This window comes from Salvia hispanica, chromosome 4 (genome assembly GCF_029641045.1).
Source record: "Salvia hispanica isolate PSC_SH4W2 chromosome 4, Shi_PSC_v1, whole genome shotgun sequence".
NCBI classification, from domain to species: Eukaryota; Viridiplantae; Streptophyta; class Magnoliopsida; order Lamiales; family Lamiaceae; genus Salvia; species Salvia hispanica.
Genome location: NC_142695.1, coordinates 20,888,688 through 20,912,886, shown reverse-complemented (window position 1 = coordinate 20,912,886; position 24,199 = coordinate 20,888,688). Strand labels below are relative to the sequence as shown.

The following is a 24,199-nucleotide window of genomic DNA, read 5'->3' as shown; positions in this document are numbered from 1 at the left end:
TAGTTACACATGACTGAATAAACTAAAAACATAGATTGAAGGGAAAGCAATCTGAACATAAAACTAAAGCAAATAAAACCCGTAGGTTGAATCCTTGTCGTTCTTGATGTTCTTGAAATCCTTCTTCAACTCCTTGCACAATTGAAGTACTCTAGCTTTTGATCTCTATGAATGTGTTCTTGTTGTGTGTCGGAAAAAAAACTCTCCTTTTTTGATGAAGCTTGAGGTCCTATTTATAGGGGAAGATTATTCCTCATCATAGAAGGAAAAGATCTTCAAAATTTGGTAAATCTTGGAGCAAATCTAGGGCTGGTCGGATTCGCCGCCTTTCTCCGGCGGGCCGCCGCACCTTGGCCGGCGGTCGCCGCGTTGGAGTCCAGAGACTCTGACCCTTCGGTGGCGGACCGCCACATGTCCTCCGGCGGTCGCCGGTCGAGACTCTTCTCCTAGCGTAAATTTCCGAGGCGGGCCGCCACATAGCTCTGACCGCCGGGCGCCGGGGGTCACCGTACAACTTCGCGGCGGTCGCCGGTCGCCGTCTGACTCCAGATTTCCAGACTATGCGTTTTTACTCCCCTTTTCGGCTCAAATATGCACATTTCTCACAAACCACGTCAAAATACCAAAATGTATAGAATATGCAAATAATGGACATGTAAAGCGATATTGATGACAAAAACGGACCAAATAATGGCCTTAAAACAGTGCAAAATCCGGGCGTATCATATCATCCATCATCTTTTAGCTCTTAGCTCATCTTTCTCACTCTCTATGGTTCAAAGTTTCATCAGAAGTTGTGCAACACCGTCTCTACGGAGGCGAAGATACAATTTAATTTCTATTTTAGTGTCTTTCTAGATTTCCCGACACTTCGTTGTTCGAAGCTCGGTCCAATCTCATCGAGTTCGGATCAGGCGTAGCAGTTACGAAGTCATCGCCAACAAGGAATTGGCCGAAGTTTGTGGGAGAAGTGGTCGTAATGTTGGCCCGTGCTACCTCTTATTGAGCTGCATTCGGCCCGCTCAAAATTTCTTGAAGATAAACACGAAATGTTGCTTTCGTATTTAGACTTGAGCCGTTGCATCATTAATGAACAAATTATCAATATTATGGAGAGTTTGGCCATTTCTTTTTATGAAGAGACGGCGGAGAAGTGGGAATTTATAGATGGATAAAAGAATGATGCAGTGTAACTTGGTTTATTTTGTCAAAATGAATTATTGGTTCATTAAATGAGAATTTGTATTTTCAAGTGTTCATGTGGTAGAGAACTGCGTTTCGTATTTACTTATTTTAGAGTGACGCTAAGTGGCTATATTTTTTTATCCACACGTGAATTTTTCATAAAAAGTTATGCCATTTTACGTAATAGTTAGTTTTTTCAAAAGACTACAATTCTTAGGTTAGTAATGGCCTTATGCCTTGATTGTTTCATTATCTGACATGATAGTGTCTTTAGAAAATAATAGTAATTCTCAATTCAATGAACATTTTTTGGAGGACTTAAAGGAAAAATAAGAGATGTGATCTGATTATTAATTATAAAATTTTCATATTTAACCAAACTTCATGATTTAAATAGCTATTATCCTTTTTTTATTAGAATTAATTACAAATTTGAGTTTTGAAAAATGAGATTTATAGCTATAAAGTTCTTGAATTAGGAAAAATATTACCACAGGCCCGTAGAAAATGAAAATATGATATGCATTTTTTTTCTGTTTTTGATTTATAATTGAGGGACCCACCAACTCCGGCGAGCAAAATATAAATGCGCGCTTGCATAAGTTTTTGACTTTTATTTTAGATATTTTTCCTATTTCACGCATAAAATACATAAACCAATTTTTCAAGGATCATATTTGTAATTTATTATTTTTATTAAATAAATATACACATTCCAGTTTATCGTCTTATAATTATATTTTAGAAATAAATTGGAAGAACGAAGAATATCAATAAAATATATATAAACATAAATTTATTTATGGCATAAATATTTAAGTAAAATATAAGATTAATGGGCCTGTCATGGATTACCTAGGTTGGTCCTAAATTATAAACAATGCCAAATAAGTGTTGTAACCGATGAACCCATTTCAAAACTGTTTTGTTTATGGTGGATCGATCTTACGTCGGGCCTTACCAGGCTTGGGTCGGACCGGGTCACTTGACAAGTCTATTTATGTTGGGTGTGTTTGCGTTGGTTGATTAGGCTCGGTCACACTAAAATTGTTGTGGGTCACTTATTTTTTTATTCTTTCCATCCATGAAAAATAGTCTCATTTTGCTATTTTGGGATGTCAACAAAAAATAATCTCATTTTTATAAATGGAAAGTCTCTCTCTCATACTTTACTTACTTTTTCTCCTATCTCTCTTACTTTATCTACTTTTTATCTTTTTATCTTACTTTACCAAATTTCTCATTAAAACATGTACCGTCTACAACTGGACTATTTTTAGTGGATGGAGGAAGTATTAGAGTGTCCACAGTGGAAGGGCCGCAGCGGTGGTGGAGGAACCGCCGGATAGGCGGCGGAAGATGAGGTGGAGTGGCGGCGGCCTATTGCGTGCCGCGACACCGCTGCGGCAGCATATTTTCGAATTTTTTATCTTCTTAATTTAATTCTATAAATGCAACCTATTCTCAATTCATTTTTTTCATTACATTCCAATCTCCAACCTCAAAATTTTCTCAAATACACTATCAGAAAATGGATGACGACGGGCACATCGTGATTACTTTCATTTGTAATTCTCGTTTACTAATTATTTTATAAATGAATTAAGTTTTTTTTTCTAATTATTTTTATCCAATTAATTTTATTCTATAAGTTTAAAATATACCAACAATTGATACAAATAGTGTGATTTGTGGCTGTGGCGTGGCTGAAATTGTGGTTGGACAAGTTTTTGTGGTTGTGCTGACTAGGCGGATAAGTTTTTGTGGCTATGGTGTGGTTGTTCCGCTTTATTGTGGACACTCTTACGCATCATTATATTTATTTTTTTTAAAAAATTTAGATGTACCAGATTATATAGTTCTTCTCAAAATCCAATTATGTTCTAAATCATAATATATCAACGTAATTTTTTTTATTTCATACACCAAATATTATTCCATTCCATGTTGAAACGACTAGTGAAGTTTCAACTATATAGGCTAGCAAGTCAAACAACATAAAAGTCATACATGAAAGTGAAGGAAGTAGGGGTGGAGGAGACCAGGTTGCTAATGGTGTATCCTCGCTCCAAACGGAATACACCGGTGCCCCCGACTATCGGAATTTCCTGATTCTTCCCGAATACCAACTTGCGGCCAGCGATGGTAAGCGAGCTCCCTCGGTATGGTCCGTCCGTGAAGATGAAAGTGAACGTCAGTGCAATGCCGAACTCATCCAGGTCTGAAAAGGCAACAAAGCCTTGGCTTCGGCCCAATCTCATCGAGTTCGGGTCGGGAGTAGCAGTTACAAAGTCATCGCCAACAAGGAATTGCCCAAAGTTTGTGGGAGAAGTGGACGTAATGTTGGCTCGTGCCACCTCGTATAGAGTTGCATTCGGCCCGCTCAAAATTTCTTGAAGATAAACACGAAATGTTGGTTTCTTATTCAGACTCGAGCCGTTGCATAACACCATTAATGAACAAATTACCAATATTATGGAGAGTTTGGCCATCTTTTTTATGAAGAAATGGTGGAGAGAAATGGCAATTTATAGCCAGATAAAAGAATGATGAAGTGTAACTTGGTTTATTTTGTCAAAATGAATTATTTGTTCATTAAATGAGAATTTGAGGTTTCAAGTGTTCATGTGGTAGAGAACTGCTTTTCGTATTAACTTATTTTGTAGACTGATGCTAAATAGACACATGATTTTTTCATAAAAAGTTAGGCCATTTTACATTATTGTTAGTTTTTGCAAAAGGCTACAATTCTTAGATTAGTAATACCCTTATGCCTTGATTGTTTCATTATTTGACATGATAGTGCTTTGAGAAAATAATAATTCTCAATTCAATAAACTGTGTTTTTAGGATTTAAGAAAAAATAAGGAATGAAATCTGATTCTTAATTAGTTAGATTTTAAGAAAATCTAAATAGTAATTTGATTCCTCAAAAACAAGAACCGTAACGTAAAATATAAGGATTATTTTAAACTGTATGAGCTCTATGTTTCTGCGTGAATCTCTCTCTGCGTATCTACTCCTATGGTATTCAGATATAAAATTCTCAAATCTGACGTAATTGTTTTCACTTATATTTGGAGGTTTGAGATTAAATTAGTTTCTAGTCTTGCTTAAGCCACTGACATTTTCAGTAGTTAGTTAAATGTGTTTATGTTTCTATTATAGCATAAACCAAGTATGAATTTTCTTTTTTCAGTAACTTTTGGCTGCGATCCTGCAGCTAAAGAAAAGGTGTTCGATGGTTTCTTCTTCTTCTTCTTCCATGCATTGAGGGCAATAATTATCTCCAATGCCTGAGAAGCCCATTTTGAAATGTCTTCCTTTGGTGTTGAGTCTACCTTGAAAGATAAACTAAATTTGGAGTTGAGCACGTGGTAGAATGAGGTTTCGTCACACCATTGAGCTATATTGTAAAGATGGGTCCTCTTTCGCCATGGTACTCTGTAGACCTGCAAAACAAAAATAGATATAGAAAAAGAATTTGTTTCATCAAAGTTCACATCCTCTTATCATTTGTGTTTTCACTTATAAAGTGTACACGATTCACAGCTACAAGGAGCTCATTAACTACTACTTATTCCTCCCAGGCAAAAAGCTTCTTGATTGTCCGCAACATCTACCATCATTTAAAATGTAAATATGCATTCATGATTGAAATATCACCAACACCCAGCCTCTCTTTGTTCTAAAGGCTTTTGAATAATGTAACACCCCGACTTTTTTTTTCTCTCTTCTTTTGAGCTCGAACCGACATTGAATTTTGCAAGCCGAATTCTTTTATTCGTTAAATCCTTGTTTCATTTCCACGACTAAAAATTTATGGTCAAGCAATTGAGGATTTTCTTTTATATTTAGGCTTTGTCCTTTTAAAATGATAAAATCCAAAACAAATAAAAAGCTGTTGCACCTAAAATTATTTTATTTTCACTAGTACAATTCTTCAAATAAACTTGTTAAGCCCAAATGCTACAAGTAAATTCTTTTGCAAGCCCAAATCTTTTAATCCTTCGTGAGAACATAGCACCTTGTATCCTTCCAGCGTGACTTCTCCTATTCAAGAATCTGCAATCAAAAGTCACATATTAATATCTCAATTACCTTCCAATTCCTCTTCCCTAATGTCCCATACACTCAATAACACCACTCTCCACAATCTCTATCTTGAAAAGAAAATAGAAGAACGGAGTGGCGGCGTTTCAAGCCAAGAACACAAACGAGAAGGAGAGGAATAGGGGACAGCAGTGGCGGCTACAGCCACTGGACGCTGGCAACGGAGAGACGGCGGTGAACGCCAAGCAGCAGCTTGACGGAGACTCGACCCTGCTCAGCGGACATCGATAGCGGTGAATGGTTGAGAGGTGGGAGGAGTCGATGGAGGCCGACTGAGGGTGATGAAGAAGTGAGATGTTGAGATTTTGTCATTGAGAGAAAACGACGAAGAGAGAAGGAAATAGGGAGAGAAGTTGCTAATCTAATTTAGGGGAGATGAGATGGCTGATTGCTGTAGAAGGAGAAAGAAATCTAATTGAGAAATATGGAAAATTTGGTGAGTTGCTTTAGTATATTGATGATGTTGAACGTATTGGGGTGTTGTGAGAAAGTAATATCCCTATTCCCTACTGTGGTGTGCATATTGACAGAAAGTGAGGGCGGGGAGAAGCTTGCTCTCACATGCAAGACTTGATTGTTTCGGGCCAAGTGAATTTTATTCAAATTTGGATCGGCTGTTTTAATCAAGGAAATAGGTTTGAATTGATTTAGTCCTTGCACCGAATTAATAAGATGGAATAGGCCTTTTTTAATTCAGTTTTGAGCTGAATTAATTGTTGAAGGTGTGAAGGATTACATTGAGTGCGTGAATGGCAGATCGGCGTCGCGTGCTGAGAAATACCAAAGGATGATGAAGGCGGTGTCCAACAATCACGTTAAATTTCAGAAAATTTACTAGAAAGATCAATGGGTAAGATTGAACATCTCATAGCATCATGCATTCCAATATTAATTTTTTTTTGAGATTGATGTGTACTTTAATTGTTTTTCAAAAGTGTCGCCTTCGCACGCAGTTTAAAGATTTGATCGAGATGTTGAGTTAAGGAATTTTTTCTAAGCTATTGAGGTGGGCTTTATTACTTAAACTCTTTTATTTCAGCGATGTGAATATGGTTATATAAGGGTGATTTAATGTTATCTCATGCCGTATTTTATGTTTTGAATTGCCTATCTGATTGTCTACTAAAATAACATCCTACTAGACTTTGATGGTTAACGAATTCGGGTCTAACTAGGGTTTGAGCCCCTACTTAGGCTAGTGCACTGATAGAGATCGTGAGCCGTCTTTTGGGTCGGCCAGTCCAGTGATCGAGTTTGTGGCCACATTCTCGTTTCACAAGATGGTTCAGATAGGGTATATGATGGAGGATGATGATGATGTTTGTCTGCGCAGACGCCTTTTACGATGGAAATGATTTTAGTGTTTCTTGGTATTTTAAAGTAAACCCAAGTTTCACTCAACGATGGCTTGATATAACTTTATTGATGAAAATATTTTTGGCATGAGTTCACTGAGTGCATCAAGTATTCAGCCCTGCATGTGTTTTCCCTATATGCAGGTTGAGATATGACGAGGACGGAGAATGTTGAGCATTGGGACGAAAGGCTGTATTCAATAAATGTTCTGACTGCTATTGTGTCTTCATACATAGTAGTAGTCAACTCTCAGATGCTTCCGCTACTCTAGGTTTTAAACTCTTATGTTCTCCTTGAATGGTTGGACTATTTTAATTCATACTTTGTTACTTCGTGATTTCAGACTATGATTTGGTATTAAAGTTTCATCTTTTGATCCATATGTCGTATCTTTTGATCGTTTTTCCTTTTCTTCCTCGCTTCTTAAATTCCCATTAGTCGCAATCCACCGTGCTTTCTATCTTTAGGAAGTGCGGTCGTGACAAATAATATCCCAACAAATGGGATTATCTCATTATTTCATTCTTTCTTTCCCAAACGAAATGCCTATGTAGTTAGATAATAGGACTAGCCACCTTCTTAGGCATACGAAAAAGGCTCAATTCATACATCGGGAGGTTATTGAGCATCGCCTTAAGTGAGTACCAATCTACCAGCTGTCGACAAATTCCTCGCCTCACAAAGAGCAAGCCTCTTCTCAACTTTCTCAATAATCAGCTTCCAGGTTTGAGTTTTCCTTAGACTAGCTACCAGCGAGATATCGAGATAGGTAACAACTAATTTGGATATACCACACTTCAACAAACTTGAGACTTCTTCTACCCAATCATCGTGACAGTTCATAGGGATGAGTGTCAATTTGTCATAGTTGATCTTGACGCCATTAAAGCAAAGCATTGAAAGAATTTCTTATAGTTGTGCGTATTATTCTTGTCCACCGAGAAGATGATGGTATCATCTGCAAATTGAAGGTGGCTGGCTGGTATCTGATTTTTCCCCATGAATCCCCTTAAACACTCCAAGTTTCAATCCCTTGTGAACAATTTTATTGTAGGTCTCAGCAATCAGAAGAAAAGAGAAAGGGTAAAAAGGGGTCTTATTGCCTCAATCCATTTTCGTAATGGGAATAGTGATATGAGTGACCCATCACGAGGGTGGACATAAAGGCCGTCCTCACACACTCCATGATACATGTTCATCTCAACCCAAATCTCATTCCCACCATTGTTTCCTCCAAGAAATTCCATCGAATGGAGTCATACGATTTTTGGAAATCAAGTTTGAGGACCGCAACACTTAACTTTGTTTTTTTTATCCACAAAATACGTCATTGGCTATTAGCGCTCCATCCAAGATCTGTCTACTCTTGATAAAAGTCGTTTGTGTCTTCCAATCATGCTTATCGGCCTGAAGTTTTTAATCTCGAAGGCATCTTCCAGTTTTGAGATCAAAGTCACCCAAGTTTGGTAGAGTTCTCTTGATAGTTTACCGGTGTCGAAGAATTACCGAATGAGCTCACATACTTTCTGACCAATGTCCTTCCAAGGTTCTTTCACAAACTTGAAGTTAACCCATCACACCTTGGAGCCTTTGACGCCTCACACTTCTGAAGTGCAGCCTAAATTTCGCACGTAGAAGGTCTTCTCTCGAGTATCTCTCCCCGGCCTTAGAGATCTTGGGAAACAACTTTCTGTCTAGGTAAAATTTCAACACCATCTGTTGTTGTTAGAGATTCTCTAACTCCAACCAATTACTCCCTCTGGTCCGCATTATTTGGATGGTCTTGAATAAATATGTTATTTCATTTTTACTATTTTTAGTAACGGTGCCCCACATTTCATTGATTATACTCACAATGAATATAAAATAAATATATAAAAATGGTGTCTACATTCCTGTTTTCACTCATTTGCTTTCACAAAGTCAAATAATTTTTTTAAGTACGCACCAGTCAAATATGAGATGTTTATCCGGTCAAATATGTACTCCCCTTAGTCCCATAGAAGTCTCATTTTGCCATTTTTATCCGGTCTTCATTAGAAGTTTTTTTTTTTTTTACTATTTTTTGCAAGAGGACCTCACATTGTACTAACTTACTATACTCATATTTTATTACTCTCTTCGTCCCGGCTAAGATCACACATTCCTTGGGCGGCACGGGATTTTAGGAGTTATAGATTAATGTGTTTAATTGGAGAGAGAAATGGCGGTGTAGGTATTAAATAGAGAGAGAAAGAAAGATGAACATTTTAATAGGAGTGAAAAAAAGTGGTTGGGTGCATTAATTGCAGAGAGAAAGTTTCCAAAAAAGGAAATGTGTCATCTTAGTTGGGAAAAACTAAAAAGGAAAATGTGTCATTTTAAGTGGGACGGAAGGAGTATAAAATTAATACTCCCTCGTTTCCTCATAGTTGAGGCAAAAATTTTTGGCACGGAGTTCAAGAAGGGATATTGAGTGTGTTAAATAAATAGATAAAAAAAAAGTACCCCCTCTGTCCCACAAAAGATGTCACACTTGTGGGACGACACGGGATTTTAGGAGGTTTTATTTTGTGTGTTAGGTGGAAAGAGAAAATATGATATTTATATTATTGTGGGAGAGAATTTATTTAAATGGAAATGTGACATCTTTAGTGGGACAAACTAGAAAGGAATGTGTGATATTTTTTATGGGACAGGTGCGGTAAGAGAGTAATAAAAGAGAGAATAAAGTAAGAGAGTATAGTAAGAAAGAGAAAAATGTTACTCCTTCTGTCCCATAGTAGATGTCACACTTTCTTTTTTAGTTTGTCCCATAAAAGATGCCACATTTCCTCTTTTAGAAAAAGTTTCCTCTTATATCGATTATAAAATTATATTTTCTCTCACCACTTAACACACAAAATAGCATCTCCTAAAATCTCATGTCATCTCCCAAGTGTTACATCTACTATGGGACGGAGAGAGTACTATATATGGAAATGACTCAATTACGAGGGAACTTTTCGAAATGCAAAAATGATTCAACTATAAGGAAACGAAGAGAGTATATAAAGATAGAAATCACCTTTCATTAATTTTTATCTTGAAAATTTAAAAATTTCTTAAAAATCACAAAGATCAAAAATGAAAATTCTATTATTCTTCGAAGGGAAAGGGACTAATTATTTGTGGTGTACCAATTTAAAATCATGGAGGAAGGAATGATTTAGCGGCAGATCCAATGCGTGTAAATAGTAGTGTTGAGTTCTGTGCATCAATGATCACTTTCAGTCACACTACATTAGTTAGTCGTTGTAATTTATGATGATATCAATAATTGTTCAACTTTTTTAGATTTGAACTGTAAATGTGGGCCTTCCAAATATATATGGGCGGTTAAGTGGGTTGTTCATATCAATCCTCACTTTCTCCAAGTTCAAATTGCCTTTTTCCTTCTTAGTCAAGACAACAAAGTTGAACTCCAAGTATCTTCCTACTTCGTATTTCTTAGTAATTTCATTTTTTTAACCACCGCAAATTTAATATGCATATATTAGTTGGTTAAAATAAATAATTTATCATGGTGAAATCATATAACACAAATCATAATCCAGAAAGCCTAATCAACATATTTGATTTCTATCGCCGTGCATGAAACAAACCGTTTAGTTAGTTCCATTCATGGCTGTTGGGATGAGGTATTAGTCCTCTAACTATCTACACTAGGGTTACTTTTGAAAATCCAAAAGAAGTTATTACTATCATATAAAGAAGCATATAATTGTACATATAAAAAAATTATACTCAGACATTCTTACACTATCCGTTATTGCATCGAAATATCCTGAATTCATGTTATACGACACAATTGTGCACATTTCTAACAATAATCTAGAATATAACTTCATATCATATCCATACTCTTATATTTGGTTTAGGCGAAAAACGCATGTCGCTAGTGATTATATACTCCAGAAGTTTATTTTGTATAATAAGAAATTAAATAATTAAAAAAATGTAAGAATGTTTCTTAATCGAAAATAATTTTGAAACTCATTCCATAACATAATAACAACAAACTTATCAATGGGTCGTAGCACAGCTGGCAGCACAGAGTTTTGGTGACCTTAAGGTAACAGGTTTAAACCCTGCCACCCTCTAAAAGACTTTCGGTCTTAATTCGCAAACCCAGTCAAGTAAGATTAATCCGATTCCGCCAGAGGCATACTCGTAACACCTGCTGTCAAACTATCTCAAGCATAGATTGAAATAGATCACACAACTCACTAAAACTAATATAAATGATAAAGCTATCTCACCATAGATTCTAACAATTGATTATAGAGTAAAAGTTAATTTGGTAAAAGACATTCACTTTTTGAAAAACGAGTCCATAACAAATGAAATTCGTGTCGATCCGGTCCCTTTTTTACGGTTCCGTCAAAATGTATACGACCAAAATTGACCTTTATTCATTTTACAATAAAATGTTAGTAGTAGAGTAAGTTAGTTGAATGTGAGACCTAATTACTACTACTATTTATAGTAAAAGTAAAATATGACTCTTATTTAGAGACGGACGAAAATGATAAAATATGAATCTTATTTAGGACCGAAGAAGGACTTTATTTTGATAGAGAGCATTTTATCTTGAGTATCAAAGTAAAAGATATACCGAAATTTAGTAACTGCAAACTAAAATATAAAGTAGAACATTTATTAAATGACTTTTTAACACATCATTTAGTATTTTATATAAATGAGAGTGAGGAAAACGAAAAAAGAGAGGGGGAATAGAAACTAAATAATGGGAACAAGAGAAAATTGGGAAAATAGTGACGATGAGACAGAAATAATAAATTAAGAGAATTAGAGAAATGACTAAAATAGCTCACAAGCCAAAAGAAGTGGAAAAGCGAAAAAAAGTCTGGACACAGTGCAAAATTATCTCAAATCATATTAAGTTATCTTAGAGCATCCGCAATGATACATAGGCCAGCAATAGGCTAGCCATTCTCTCTCCTGCCACGTCAGCAACACTAAAAAATCCACCTGCCACATCAGATTTAGGCCAGCCATAGGCCAGCCACAATAAAAATAATTCAAAATATACTACATTTACGGAATTCAAATTACGATTAGAGCATCCGCAATGGTCGGCTAGCGACCGGCTAGCCGATTCGTCGCGCTGGCCGATCGGCTAGCCGAACCATTGCAGTCGGCGAGCGCTTCGGCGTGGGCTGGCCGATCGCTCGGCGCTGGCCGAAGCGCTGGCCGATTGGCTAGCCGCCATTGTGGCAGCCCGATCGGCCAGCGCCGATTTTTGATTTTTTGTTTTTTTTTTTTTTAACCTATATAAACGCGATTTTCGTTTCATTTTCACTTGCACCACTTATTTTAACGAGTTTTCTCTCTCTCTAACTTTCTGTACAAGAGCATCATCGAGCGATGGATCACAACAACGAGTCCAGTCCAGCGACGAGTGGATCTCAGACTCCCACGGTACCTGTGGGATCTGGATGGGGGCAGATGGGCCCGGGGTTTAACATCCCTTGGAATCAGATGATGGGGATGATGGCCGGTGCGCCGGGGGGGCGCAGGGGGGTATGCCGGGGGGTATGCCGTGGGGGATGCCGGGCGGCGGGCAGTCAGCGCCCGGGTGGGGGGGTATGCCCCAGATGCAGCAGCAGATGATGGGGATGATGTGGCAGGGCGGGATGCAGGGGGGGATGCAGCACGGTATGCATCCCGGTATGCAGGGGGGGTGCAGGGGTCACCGGGAGGGGACACGGTATATCGGCCCTCGCTTGATTTTTTGACGGCTTCGTCTCACACGTCGACCCCAGTGAAGACGCAGTTCACTGGCGATGACCTTCTGTCATTGCATGATATGGGGATCGATCTCGGGGAAGATGATACTCCCGTTCCAGCGAGGCGGGCCGCGCCGAAGAAGAAGACGAGGGGGAAGGGGAAGGCCAAGGCGGTCGGCGAGTCATCGCAGTCCGCTGTTTACGACACCCCTGGCCGGAGGAAGTGGACGGAGGATGAGTACGCCGGGGTGGCCAGGGGGTGGTTGGAGGTGTGCGACGATCCGCTGGTTGCGAACAACCAGCGGATCGTCAACATGTGGGCGAAGATCAGAGCTGCCTATAGGAGGCACTGCCCGCACGGGAAGGACTTCAGCCCAGAGGAGGTCCGGAAGGGGTGGGAGCGCACCAGGGCCGCGGTGGGCCGTTTTTCGAATTTTTACGCCAACGCCCTCCGTCAGCTCAGTAGTGGGCAAAATGAGGACGACGCCCGGATGATCGCCGCGAGTCAGTTCTCCTTGCAGGGGAAGTATAAGGAGTTCACCTTCTGGGAGTGCTTCATGTTGCTGAAGGACTCCGAGAAGTTCCGGGCGGGGTGCGACGCTGGGTGGCCGAAGAAGTGAACTATAGCGGCGACTACAGCGGCAGCAGCGGCGGATCCTACGACCTCCCCCCGGATGCTGAGGAGTTTCCATCCCCTCCTTCATTTACTGGTCGCCCCCGCCCGGTTGGACAGAAGCGGGCGCAGCAGGCTGCGAGGGGCGGATCCCCCCATCGCCCCGCGAGGTCCAGTCCTCCGCCCTCCCACCCGCCCCACTCGAGTACACTCTCCATTTGCGTAACCATACGCGGGATCAGATGTACAAGGTCTTCCAAGAGTGGAAGACCGCCACTGACCCCACGGAGAAGATGTTTCTTCACGAGATGCTCGAGAGCATGCAGGTTGATTTGGAAATCGCGAGGGCACGGCTAGCGGGTTCCGACGTGGGCTCAGATACCACAGGCGGCGGTGGCAGCAGCAGCGGCGACGGCGATGAGGAGTAGAGAGTGGCGGGGCTCGTGTGTTGAAGCCCTTTTTTTTAAAAAAAAAATCATGTACTTTTTTTTTAAAATCTTTGTAATTTTTTTTATGGAATGGATTAATTTTCCCGTATATGTGTCGTAAATTTAATTCCGTATTTTAATCGTAATTTTAATTCCGTAAATGTAGTATATTTTGAATTATTTTTATTGCGGCTGGCCTCTGGCTGGCCTAAATCTGATGTGGCAGGTGGATTTTTTAGTGTTGCTGACGTGGCAGGGGAGAGAATGGCTGGCCTATTGCTAGCCTAAGCACCATTGCGGATGCTCTTAAATTACGGAATTAAATTTACGAGACATATACGGGAAAATTCATTAATTGCATTTAAAAAAGGTACATAGATAAAAAAAATTACATTTAAAAAGGTAAATAATAAAGAAAAAAACTATCGCCGTGCAATCCTCCGTGCCCACAACTCTTCAATTATATCCTTTTGGAGTTGAATATGAGCATCCACTTGGCGCATGTTGGCAAATTCCTTGAGGCGGCCGGCTTCATCGAGAGGTACCCCCTGTCGTACACTAGGGGTGGTCGTTCCGTGGCTTGGACCGGCTTCATCGTCATTGACCCAACTGGTCAGTTGTACGCCTTCGTCTTCGACGATCATGTTGTGCAGGATAATGCAGGCGTACATTATCTGGGAAACGCATCCGACATCCCACAAACGCGTTGGACCCTTAATTGCCGCCCATCGAGACTGGAGCACACCAAATGCGCGCTCCACGTCCTTGCGCGCCGACTCCTGTCGTTCCGCAAAGTAGGCCTTCTTTTCATCACTTGTTTGCCTGATCGTCTTCACAAAGACCGGCCACCGAGGGTATATCCCATCCGCCAAGTAGTAGCCCATATCATGCCGGTTGCCGTTGGCCACAAATGAGACGGTTGGACCGACGCCCTGGCACTTCTCGTTGAAGAGGGGAGACGAGTTCAGGACGTTGAGGTCGTTGTTCGACCCGGCTACCCCAAAATACGCATGCCAGATCCACAGCCGGTAATCAGCTACGGCCTCGAGGATTATCGTGGGATTCTTTGACTTGTAGCCGGTCGTGTAGGCCCCCTTCCAGCCAGTCGGACAGTTCTTCCACTCCCAATGCATACAATCTATGCTGCCTAACATCCCGGGGAACCCATGCTTCTCCCCGTGCATCTGCATCAAATTCTGACAATCTTCGGGAGTAGGGCTTCGAAGGTACTGCTCACCGAAAACGGCCATCACGCCCCCACAGAAATTCTTCAGACATTCCAGGGCCGTCGACTCACCGATGTGGAGGTACTCATCCCACATGTCTGCCGCGCCTCCGTAGGCCAACTGCCTGATTGCCGCCGTACACTTTTGAATAGGGGTGTGGCCGGGTCTGCCAGCCGCATCGTGCCTGAAGCGGAAACAAAGATAGACGCTCTAATGCGCCAACGATGCGCATAAACAACTCCCTGCGCATTCTAAAACGCCGCCGGAACATGTTGGCGGGAAACCGCGGGTTCTCTGAAAAATAGTCGTCGTACAGCCGCTGATGTGCAGCTACGTGATCCCGATCAATCACTGCTCGGCGGTGGACAACTCGTGGAGGGCGAGGTATCGCCTACTGTTCCACCCTAGCATGTACCGCTCCATCTCGCGGTTCATGTAGGCATTCATAGCCTCGTTCATCCTCCGTTCGTACTCCTCACCACTACCACCACTACCACCACTACCACCACCGCTACCACCTGCGTTACTCATCGCGCGATGATGCTCTTGTACAGAAAGTTAGAGAGAGAGAAAACTCGTTAAAACAAGTGGTGCAAATGAAAATGAAACGAAAATCGCGTTTATATAGGTTTGTAAAAAAAAAAAAAAACCAAAAATCGGCGCTGGCCGATCGGGCCGCCACAATGGCGGCTAGCCGATCGGCTCGCTGGTTAGCCGCTTGCCGCCTCCAATGGTTCGGCTAGCCGATCGGCCAGCGTGAAGAATCGGCTAGCCGGTCGCTAGCCGACCACTGGAGATGCTCTTATGATGTATCACAAATATGTAACCTCGATCCAAAGACATATTTCCTCTATCTTCAAAAAATAGATTAATTTTTTATTTTGGACCGCCTATAAAACTAAACGAAGTTTAAACAAAGAAAGTTTTGAACTATGAATAACGTGGACTTACGACCCACTAACACTATTTCCACTACCTTTTCCAACCCTCTTTATCTTATTCATATTTTTTCTTACTTTACCGTTGTATATTAAAACCTATGTCATATATGATTTTGTCAATTTTTTGGGAGACTGTGGAAGTATTTTACAATTCACTCCTTAGACATAAATTAATTAGTCAACGTTATAAACATAAAGATTAGGGTAAGAGTTTCTTTTGTATATTCATAAATCATAATGTTTGTTTAATTGAGTGAACTAAATGAATGGTAACTGATTTTTCACTTTCGCAAGCAAATGGTATCTGATTTTTATTTTATATCGTTTTTGGTATACAGTGATAAAAATAACCCTAGGTACCAAACATGTGATTTTTTAGTTATGGAGGATATTTTTGGAAATTTCAATTAAATAGTACCAAACGTGTGATTATTTTTTTCTTCTTTAATTTCTTCTTCTTTCTTTTTTCTTCATTTTCATCTTTCTTTATAGTATTTTATCTTCCTTTCTTCTTCTTTTTTTCTCCTTAGTTTATGTTTCCACTTTTTTCTTTTCTCTTTTTTTCTTCTTTCTTTTTAGTGTACATACATCTAATTGCATCCATAATATAAATCAAGAACAAAACACCTAATCAAATTAATTATTTAAAATAATTAAATCAATTAAATATTTTTTATTGAATTATTTTATACTCATTTTAGGGTTGGAAAACCTATCTAAAAATATTCAACTCTTAATATCATTATGAATACAATTCACAATTTTAAATTTTTATTAAGACTATATTGATTAGTTATTAATTTAATGTACGATGGTAATAATTAATATTATTATTATGTAATATTGTGTGATTCATAATTTAAATAATTATGAAGTACTATAATTATTTATTACTTACAACTAGTTTTTAGTATTATAACAATAATATTATTACAATAATTAAATATAATTATAACTATAATTATAATTGAGTATATTTGAATGATATTAAAAATAAATTAATATTAATTTATAACATCAAATAATAATATTAATATTGATTAATAATAATGGTATAAAGAGTGCGAAGAATGAGAGAAGATATTCATTTTTGGTATTTAGTTTTGTGTATGCCCAAAATAACCTTAATGATACAAATGCAAAACTTTATTTGTTTAGAGGGTATTTTGGGGTGAAAATTGCATCAGGTATAAAAATGTGATTTATAGATACCAAAAACGATATAAAATAAAGATTAGCTACTATTTGCGTGCGAAAATGTAAGATCAGATACCATTTACGTAGTTCATTATAATTTAAAATATGACATGCATGTGAATATTTAGGAAGATAATACGAAATTGCTAACGGGATATAAGTTAGTTGATATGATGTTAGGAGAGATTGATGACTAGATTTCCAATTACTATTATTAGATGGATTGAACTTGAGCGAGATTAAGACTAAGGATTTCTTATTTGTTTAAATATGCTGCTACAATTTGACATATGTAAAGTCATCAAATAAATCTAAACATATTTAACTATTAGTTATAGTAATGACCATTAAAAATTTCACATATGGCAATGAGTGCGGACTTCGGACCAATAGCTTTTTACAGACCATGCACCAACCCAATTAATCTCCTATAGATTTGAATTAACCTATACGTTAAGGTAGTGATAAATATAAATAAATTGTATACATAATTAAAAAAATTTATATATCACCTTGACAATAAATTTATAAATACTTCATTCAGCCATGAATAATAGTCTCATTGGTGGATGGTACGGATTTGAATAAGAAATTGATAAGTAGGAGGGAGGAATAGTATGTAAAGTAAGAGAGAGATGCAAAAAGTGATTAAAATATGAAAGAAAGTTTTCATGTTTGAAATAAAACTATTTTTTATTAGCATCCACAAAGGCAAAATGAAACTATTTTTTTATGGGCGGAGAGAGTACTGATGTATAATATAAATTGCGTACTAATCATTTTGTTCCAATTTAATAAATATTTAAATTTTAAATTAAATATCTACAGTATATTTTAGGAAAAAAATATTTTTTTATTAAATATTCTATATTTATTTCAAATCAAGCTCGTAATCATGTGAAGAATTTTCATAAATTTGCATATAATTTCTTTTTTATTGCTATAGAATCATATACCTAATAACGAAACTAATTTGTAATTTCATTCAACTCAATTTAAAATATAAGATCATCATGTACATATGCTCTACATTCATCTTTATTCATCTTTAAATATAAAAGATAAATACACTTACAAAAATTCTTGCAAATTTCGTCAAATGATCACCCCTCATGAGTCATTTTGTCAAATGATCATCTCTGTGTCCAAACTCTTTGATTACTGCTTGACGTAGCAAGTAAATGTCTATAGTTTCTTAATATTCTCAATCTAGCTAAAACAAACTATGTCTAGGAAATTTGTGGAATTTTCCCTATAGCATATCTATGATCAAATAGGTTTGAGAATAACAAAAAATGTCATGTCATATAGGAGGGTCCTCTTGGCGTCATTCCACATGTTCCCTATAGCATGTCTATGATCAATTAGGGTTTGGTGAAAAAAAAAAAAAAAAAAAAAAATCTACGGAATAGGAATTTTTGTGATGATCTAGCTACTCTTTAATATATGGGTCCAATTTCCTTGTCACACTTCCACCAACCAAAAAAAGGGCATAACTATGATTGGAGAACAAAAAATGCTTACTCCTTGCTTTTCACACTACTTGACATTGTTCTATATTTTATTTATCATAATATTTAGTTTGGGGAAGCAATATATGTTAAGAATTTGAGTTCGAAGTCACACATTCAAATTTTAGAACATATCTAGTATAGTATAATTTTATGGCAAAACACATTCCTAGGTCCTTATACTTTAATCAAAATGTTCATTAGGTCCTCGTACAATTTTTTCGATTCAATAGGTCCTTATACTTTTCTCATAAATTTCATCGCATCCTCGTACAATTTTTTCGTTTTAGTAGGTCTTTATACTTTGATTATAACTTTTAGTAGGTCCTTACACAATTTTTTATTTTAAGATATTCTTTTACTTTTATCTTAGATAATAATTTATATTTAATTAAATTTAATGAATCTTTTAATTTTATTATTTAACTTATCTTATGATTATAAATATTCAGGAAACGTATCTTTCAATAAAAATATAAATAATCAATTGAAAATTCGGATAGTTATTCTAAAAAAAACTTCGATTTTAATCTTCAATTATCACGGTTAATCTTTTTATTATTCTTTACAACTTATTGAGATTATTAGATAACAAGATGATATTATCTTCATAGACTATGCTAAGTTAAATAATGGAATATTAAAAAGTTCATTAAGTTTAATTAAATTTAGATTATTATCCAAGATAAATGTAAAAAAGTTCCTAAAATAAAAGATTGTACAAGGACCTAATGAAAGTTATGATAAAAGTATAAGGACCTACTAAAACGAAAAATTGTACGAGAACCTGATAAAAATATTGTGAAAAGTATAAGGACCTATTAAATCAAAAAAATTGTATGAGGACCTAATGAACATTTTGACTAAAGTATAAGGACCTAAGAATGTATTTTGCCAAATTTTATTTGGTAACTAAGGTAATTATATATAGACTATATAGTCATACGACATTGAGTATTTTTTATGGTATAATAAAATAACAATGTAATTGGGATAGTACATAAATAATAAAGAATTCATGAGTCGACATTGATTTCCAATTTGAAACGTGATGACCAATACAAGAAATGAGGACCAACTATATCGTCTATATATCACAATCATAATAAAAGTAATGATTGGTCACTCTCTCAAATTAATTATAAGCATGAATCTTAGTCAAAGAATGTGACAGTTTCCCTTGTTTCTATCATTGGATAAAACTACAATAAATCAACACCACCATTATTAGATACATGTGCGTGTTGTGTGTGTGAGTGATCACTTTGGCGCATGCAATTACAAAAGCCATCAAGGCGCAGTCTTTACCCGTTTGAAGATTTGGCATCCAACACTTTCAATCAAAGTCTCCACGTGCTTTATTTTTATATAATACTAATGATTTATTTATTTATTTATGTCCACAATCCAATTAGAATTACTTTTTGTGTTTATATTTCACACCTAATCAATGAGGATCTTTGTTCTCAATTCTGTAGAGATATAATATTAGTGCACGGTATGAAGATAAAGTAACCATTTTTTTCATGTTCAAAAAGTGTTCTAATCCAATTCACTTGGTCCATTGGAGAAACAAAACTATAAAAGGAGAAAAACAAAACAAAATAAAAATTATTCTAACAAAAGAGATGTTCGGACACAACATTCCCACAACTTCAATTTAGAGACATAAACAAACACCATCCAAAGAAAAGACTCGGTTAATTAGCAAACAAAATACGATGCTAAAAGAAGACAAACGAACTAACACATTACACCAATCACAAATACCCAAACCAATCAAGTAAACATACCAATTTGATCGGCATTCGCTAAATGTAACCAATTATCTTTATGAAATAATATTGACTTATGGAATGAAAAAATATAAAATTGTCTTCATTTAAATTAATAAAAAGCTTGAAATTTGCATTTATAATTCTAAAGTTTAAATAGTTGCTTGCCAGATTTATTAAAGAAAACCTTGTGTACGCTTAAGACGATATAACACAATTACCCCCAAAACTACTATTTTTATGCATGAAAAATATTTTTTTCATCCTATTTTCTTGTGGCCGTTTTATTGTGTTTCTCTAAATGAAAGGAATGCTTTTAATAAGGTGCAAACTATATCCCACATCCCACATCGGAGAATGAGTAAGAGTTGAAAGTATATATATGGGTTATCGAACTTCATTAGTATGAGGCCTTTTGAGGAGTACCCCAAAAGTAAAATTATGATGGCTTAGTTCAAAACGGACAGTATAATACTAATGTAGAGTTCGGGTGTTCACTGCCGAACCCAACAATTGCTTCTTCTTTTTTGGTTTTATCAAGAATATCCACCGGCGGACCTAGTGACTATTCTCATACTGATTTGTAGGCACATCGAAGAGTAAGACAGCTGGCCCAAAGATTAAAGCTACCCAAAGAAAAAGATTAATCTTTTGACCATTTAGTTAAGAACAGTCGATTCTCATATATTATCACACCCTTTAAATTCTGTTATTGCATACACATTAGTACTCCTCCGTTCCATCGTAATAGATTCATTTTGTCATTTCGGTACGTTACATAGTAATAGAATCATTTTCTTTTTTAGTAAAAGTCCACACATTTCTCCACATCTACTTCACTCTTACTTTATTTTCTCTTCATCTTTCTACCTTTTTCATTTTCCACTTTATTCTCCTTTTACTTAACCTCTGTGCCGAAAAAAAACGTCTTCATTACTATGGAACGGAAGGAGTAATAATTTAGTTTTAAATTTGGGTGAGATCCATACAGAGCTGCAAATAATCCTTTTTAAATCTACGTCATAATGTTTGTTTTTTTAATTTATTTTAAAAATACGAGCAATATGATGTAGTAGTTGGCATGCAGCATTTAGCAAGACTTAAATCAAAAAGCACTAACAATAAATATAATAATAAATAATAAACAATTCTTGCATCTTATCTTGAATACATGGAATGAAAGCGACTACTAGATATTCTCCGGGCCTGATTAAACTGAAAGAAAAAAGGAGTTATTATGCAGTTACTCAGCATTCCTCTATTATAAAAGCTAATCCAAATTAATTAGCTGATGTAGAAATTCAATAAAGTAACATTGCATGATTTGCATCTCATTAATTAAAATATTTTACACATTCCAGTTAAGATCTAGAGATGAAATCCATGAGAATCCTCATAAATCTAAAGTGAGTTAAGAAGAAATAAAGTACTCAAAAGTTTATGACAACAGGCCAATCTTGAAATAAACATAGTCAATTTTAATAATAATAAGATGGCAGCAAAATCTCCAATTTATTTTTCCTTGCCGCCAAAAAAAAGACTCTTTCATTTCTAATTTCACTCTCTAAAATTTTAGGTGTTTCTCAATTTTCCACGTCAGCATCAGCCTTTTTTCCTATATATAGCCCAATATCTGCATCCATAACACAAGCAAATAAGAAGAAACAATGGGTGAGAATGTTTACGAACAAGGCTCCTGCACATGCCAAGCATTTCAACTTGCAAATCAAAGCATCTATGAAGAAGATTCCAACGGGGTTAAGACAATAAGACTCTCTCTGGAGTCTGATCACCAGGTTCTCTCTTCACTCATCATGTTTCCTTACAGCTTTCTGTTTGTAATAGTACATAAATGCAAGATTTGAATGAATGAATTATGTATGTTGTGTAGGAAGGAGATGAAGAGATGTCAAGCCCTCTTGGATTGACACTTAGCAAAACACCATCTTTCCTGAATCTGCTGGAGATGAGTTTGTCCAAAGCCCGAAAATCGGATGATTTGGGATCTCCCGAAAAGCTAAAAGCTTCCAATTTCCCTGCACTTTACATCAGGATCGGATCATGGCAGGTATGTACGTAGAAATGATAAATAAACAAAAATAAGAACAGATCATTTCTGGTCATATAAGTCCAAGATAGATGAGTTATCTATCTTACTGATTGAAATGGGCATGCAGAGGATGACTAGGCATGAAGGAGATCTCACTGCCAAGATGTATTACGCGAAACGCAAACTGGTGTGGGAGGTGCTGGATGGAGCTCTCAAGAGCAAGATCGAAATCCAGTGGTCTCATATCTCCGCTATGAGGGCCATCACACCCCACAACCTCCCCGCCACTCTTGAAATCGAGGTTTCTTTTCTTTTCTTTTTCCCTTTCAACTCTCTTTTGTGTCTTAATTTTAAAACACATTGGCTGTTTCTTTCCAGCTGAACCAACCGCCATTGTTCTACCGGGAGGTCAATCCCCAGCCCCGGAAGCACACCCTTTGGCAGCAGTCCTCTGATTTCACCGGAGGCCAAGCTCCCGTTTGGAGGTATTATATAGTTGCATTAACTTATTATAGAGTTATTTTATGATTGCTTAAATCTCATAAAATTGTTAACATAGGAGGCACTATGTGAGTTTCCCACCCGGGCTATTGGACAGACACTATGAGAAGCTATTGCAATGCGATCCACGTCTTCGTGCACTGAGCGAGAAGCCATTCCCGAGCCACGAGTCCCCTTATTTCGACCCAACCATGTTTGCCATTTCGCAGCTCTCTCTCGGTTTCAACAACTACGAATGGAGTAGCCATGATCAGCAAAATGTTAGGGGTACTGCCTCCAACTATGAGGGCTTGCCTCACTATAATCCACAGCCGCAGTGGATGATGCCTCCACATCAACACTACTCAAACATAAACGATGATCCTCTACTAATGGAGCAACAGCACTTCACTACTATATACTCACACCCGCCTCCCTACTTCCTTCCCGGTTACAATCCCACCCCCAGCCACTATTTTTGAACGCAAGGGTCTTTGGGGATTTCTAGGGTTGAATGTAATTGTATATTCATCTACCATGCCTAGTCTTCCCCACTATTTTATGATAATAATTTTCTTTATTTATCGTATCTTTATTACTATTATTGAGTTTAAACATGTGATCTTGTAAAGATCAGATCTCTTAATGTATATTACAAATAAGGTGATCAACATTTTATTGAAAGATTACTCTCAAGAATATACAATAATAGTACTATGTAACAAGAATATACACTATCATTAGATCTATGAAATAAATTGCAAGATCTAAAATATTAGAGTACATATGAAAAAATAGCATTAGAAATTAATGCTCATATCTAGCACAATCACATATATCTGAGCTAGTACTGAGTTTTATTGATGATAGCATGTGGATAAGAGAAGAGATACAAATCTTTCTCTGGAAAACAACAAAGAATACCCTCAAGTAGTCACGATAAAACATATCTGGTCTCACTCTCAAGCCCAAGTTCTCTAAAACTTTCCGGCTACGGACGTAAATTCAAGCCAGATTCACAAGAAGATCTCAACAAGGTTATCTCTGCGAAGAACACACTCACCACTCACATAGATCAAGGTGAGAAAAATTGAAGAAGAGAATTGCTTATAGAGCATAAGAGAAAGACGAGAGAAGTGAGAGAAATTGCCGAAGTGAATGTAAGAGAATGAAAATCTGCTACGGACGAGGGGAATTCATTTTACAAGACTAGCTTGTTAGGAGAAAGAGCCTATATAGTCTATATACCAGTTGCTCGATCACAACCAACGTTGAACATTATTCCGTAACAGTCGACCCCCCCCCCCCCCCTAACCAAGTGCCATAGTGACCAACTCACTATGGCCACCACTCTGAGCTCTCATTGTTCACTGACAAGTTATTTTTCCGGCCACCACTCTGAGCGGCTTGGATCTCAATGAAAGTACATGTTAAGACCAAACATGAAAACTCGTCATAAAAGAATAGTCCATTTTAGAAAATAGAGCTTATTTAATCTATATGTAAACCCACATCAGTTACTCTTACAAACAATGTGGGACATTGAGTCCATA

The 24,199-nt window shown here is 37.2% G+C and overlaps 1 protein-coding gene and 1 pseudogene across 1 annotated transcript; one reads left to right on the top strand and one right to left on the bottom strand.

The window, feature by feature from the left end:
* Positions 1–3,173: 3,173 nt before the first annotated feature.
* On the bottom strand, positions 3,174–3,638 carry LOC125186726 (dirigent protein 2 pseudogene; annotated as a pseudogene).
* Positions 3,639–21,783: 18,145 nt separating this feature from the next.
* Positions 21,784–23,255, top strand: LOC125192025 (uncharacterized). The gene is made up of 5 exons (XM_048089477.2): positions 21,784–21,912; positions 22,008–22,184; positions 22,294–22,467; positions 22,545–22,651; positions 22,726–23,255. Exons 1-5 carry the CDS (start codon positions 21,784–21,786, stop codon positions 23,126–23,128), a joined length of 990 nt encoding a protein of 329 aa, XP_047945434.1. The 3' UTR covers positions 23,129–23,255.
* Positions 23,256–24,199: the final 944 nt, after the last annotated feature.

What these genes read in the sequence shown, in the direction of transcription:
- LOC125192025 (XM_048089477.2), top strand. Translation starts at nt 21,784, where the DNA reads ATGGGTGAGAATGTTTACGAACAAGGCTCCTGCACATGCCAAGCATTT. An exon ending in CTCTGGAGTCTGATCACCAG is followed by an intron (nt 21,913 to 22,007) that starts GTTCTCTCTTCA and finishes TATGTTGTGTAG; the next exon opens with GAAGGAGATGAAGAGATGTC. An exon ending in GGCCAAGCTCCCGTTTGGAG is followed by an intron (nt 22,652 to 22,725) that starts GTATTATATAGT and finishes TTGTTAACATAG; the next exon opens with GAGGCACTATGTGAGTTTCC.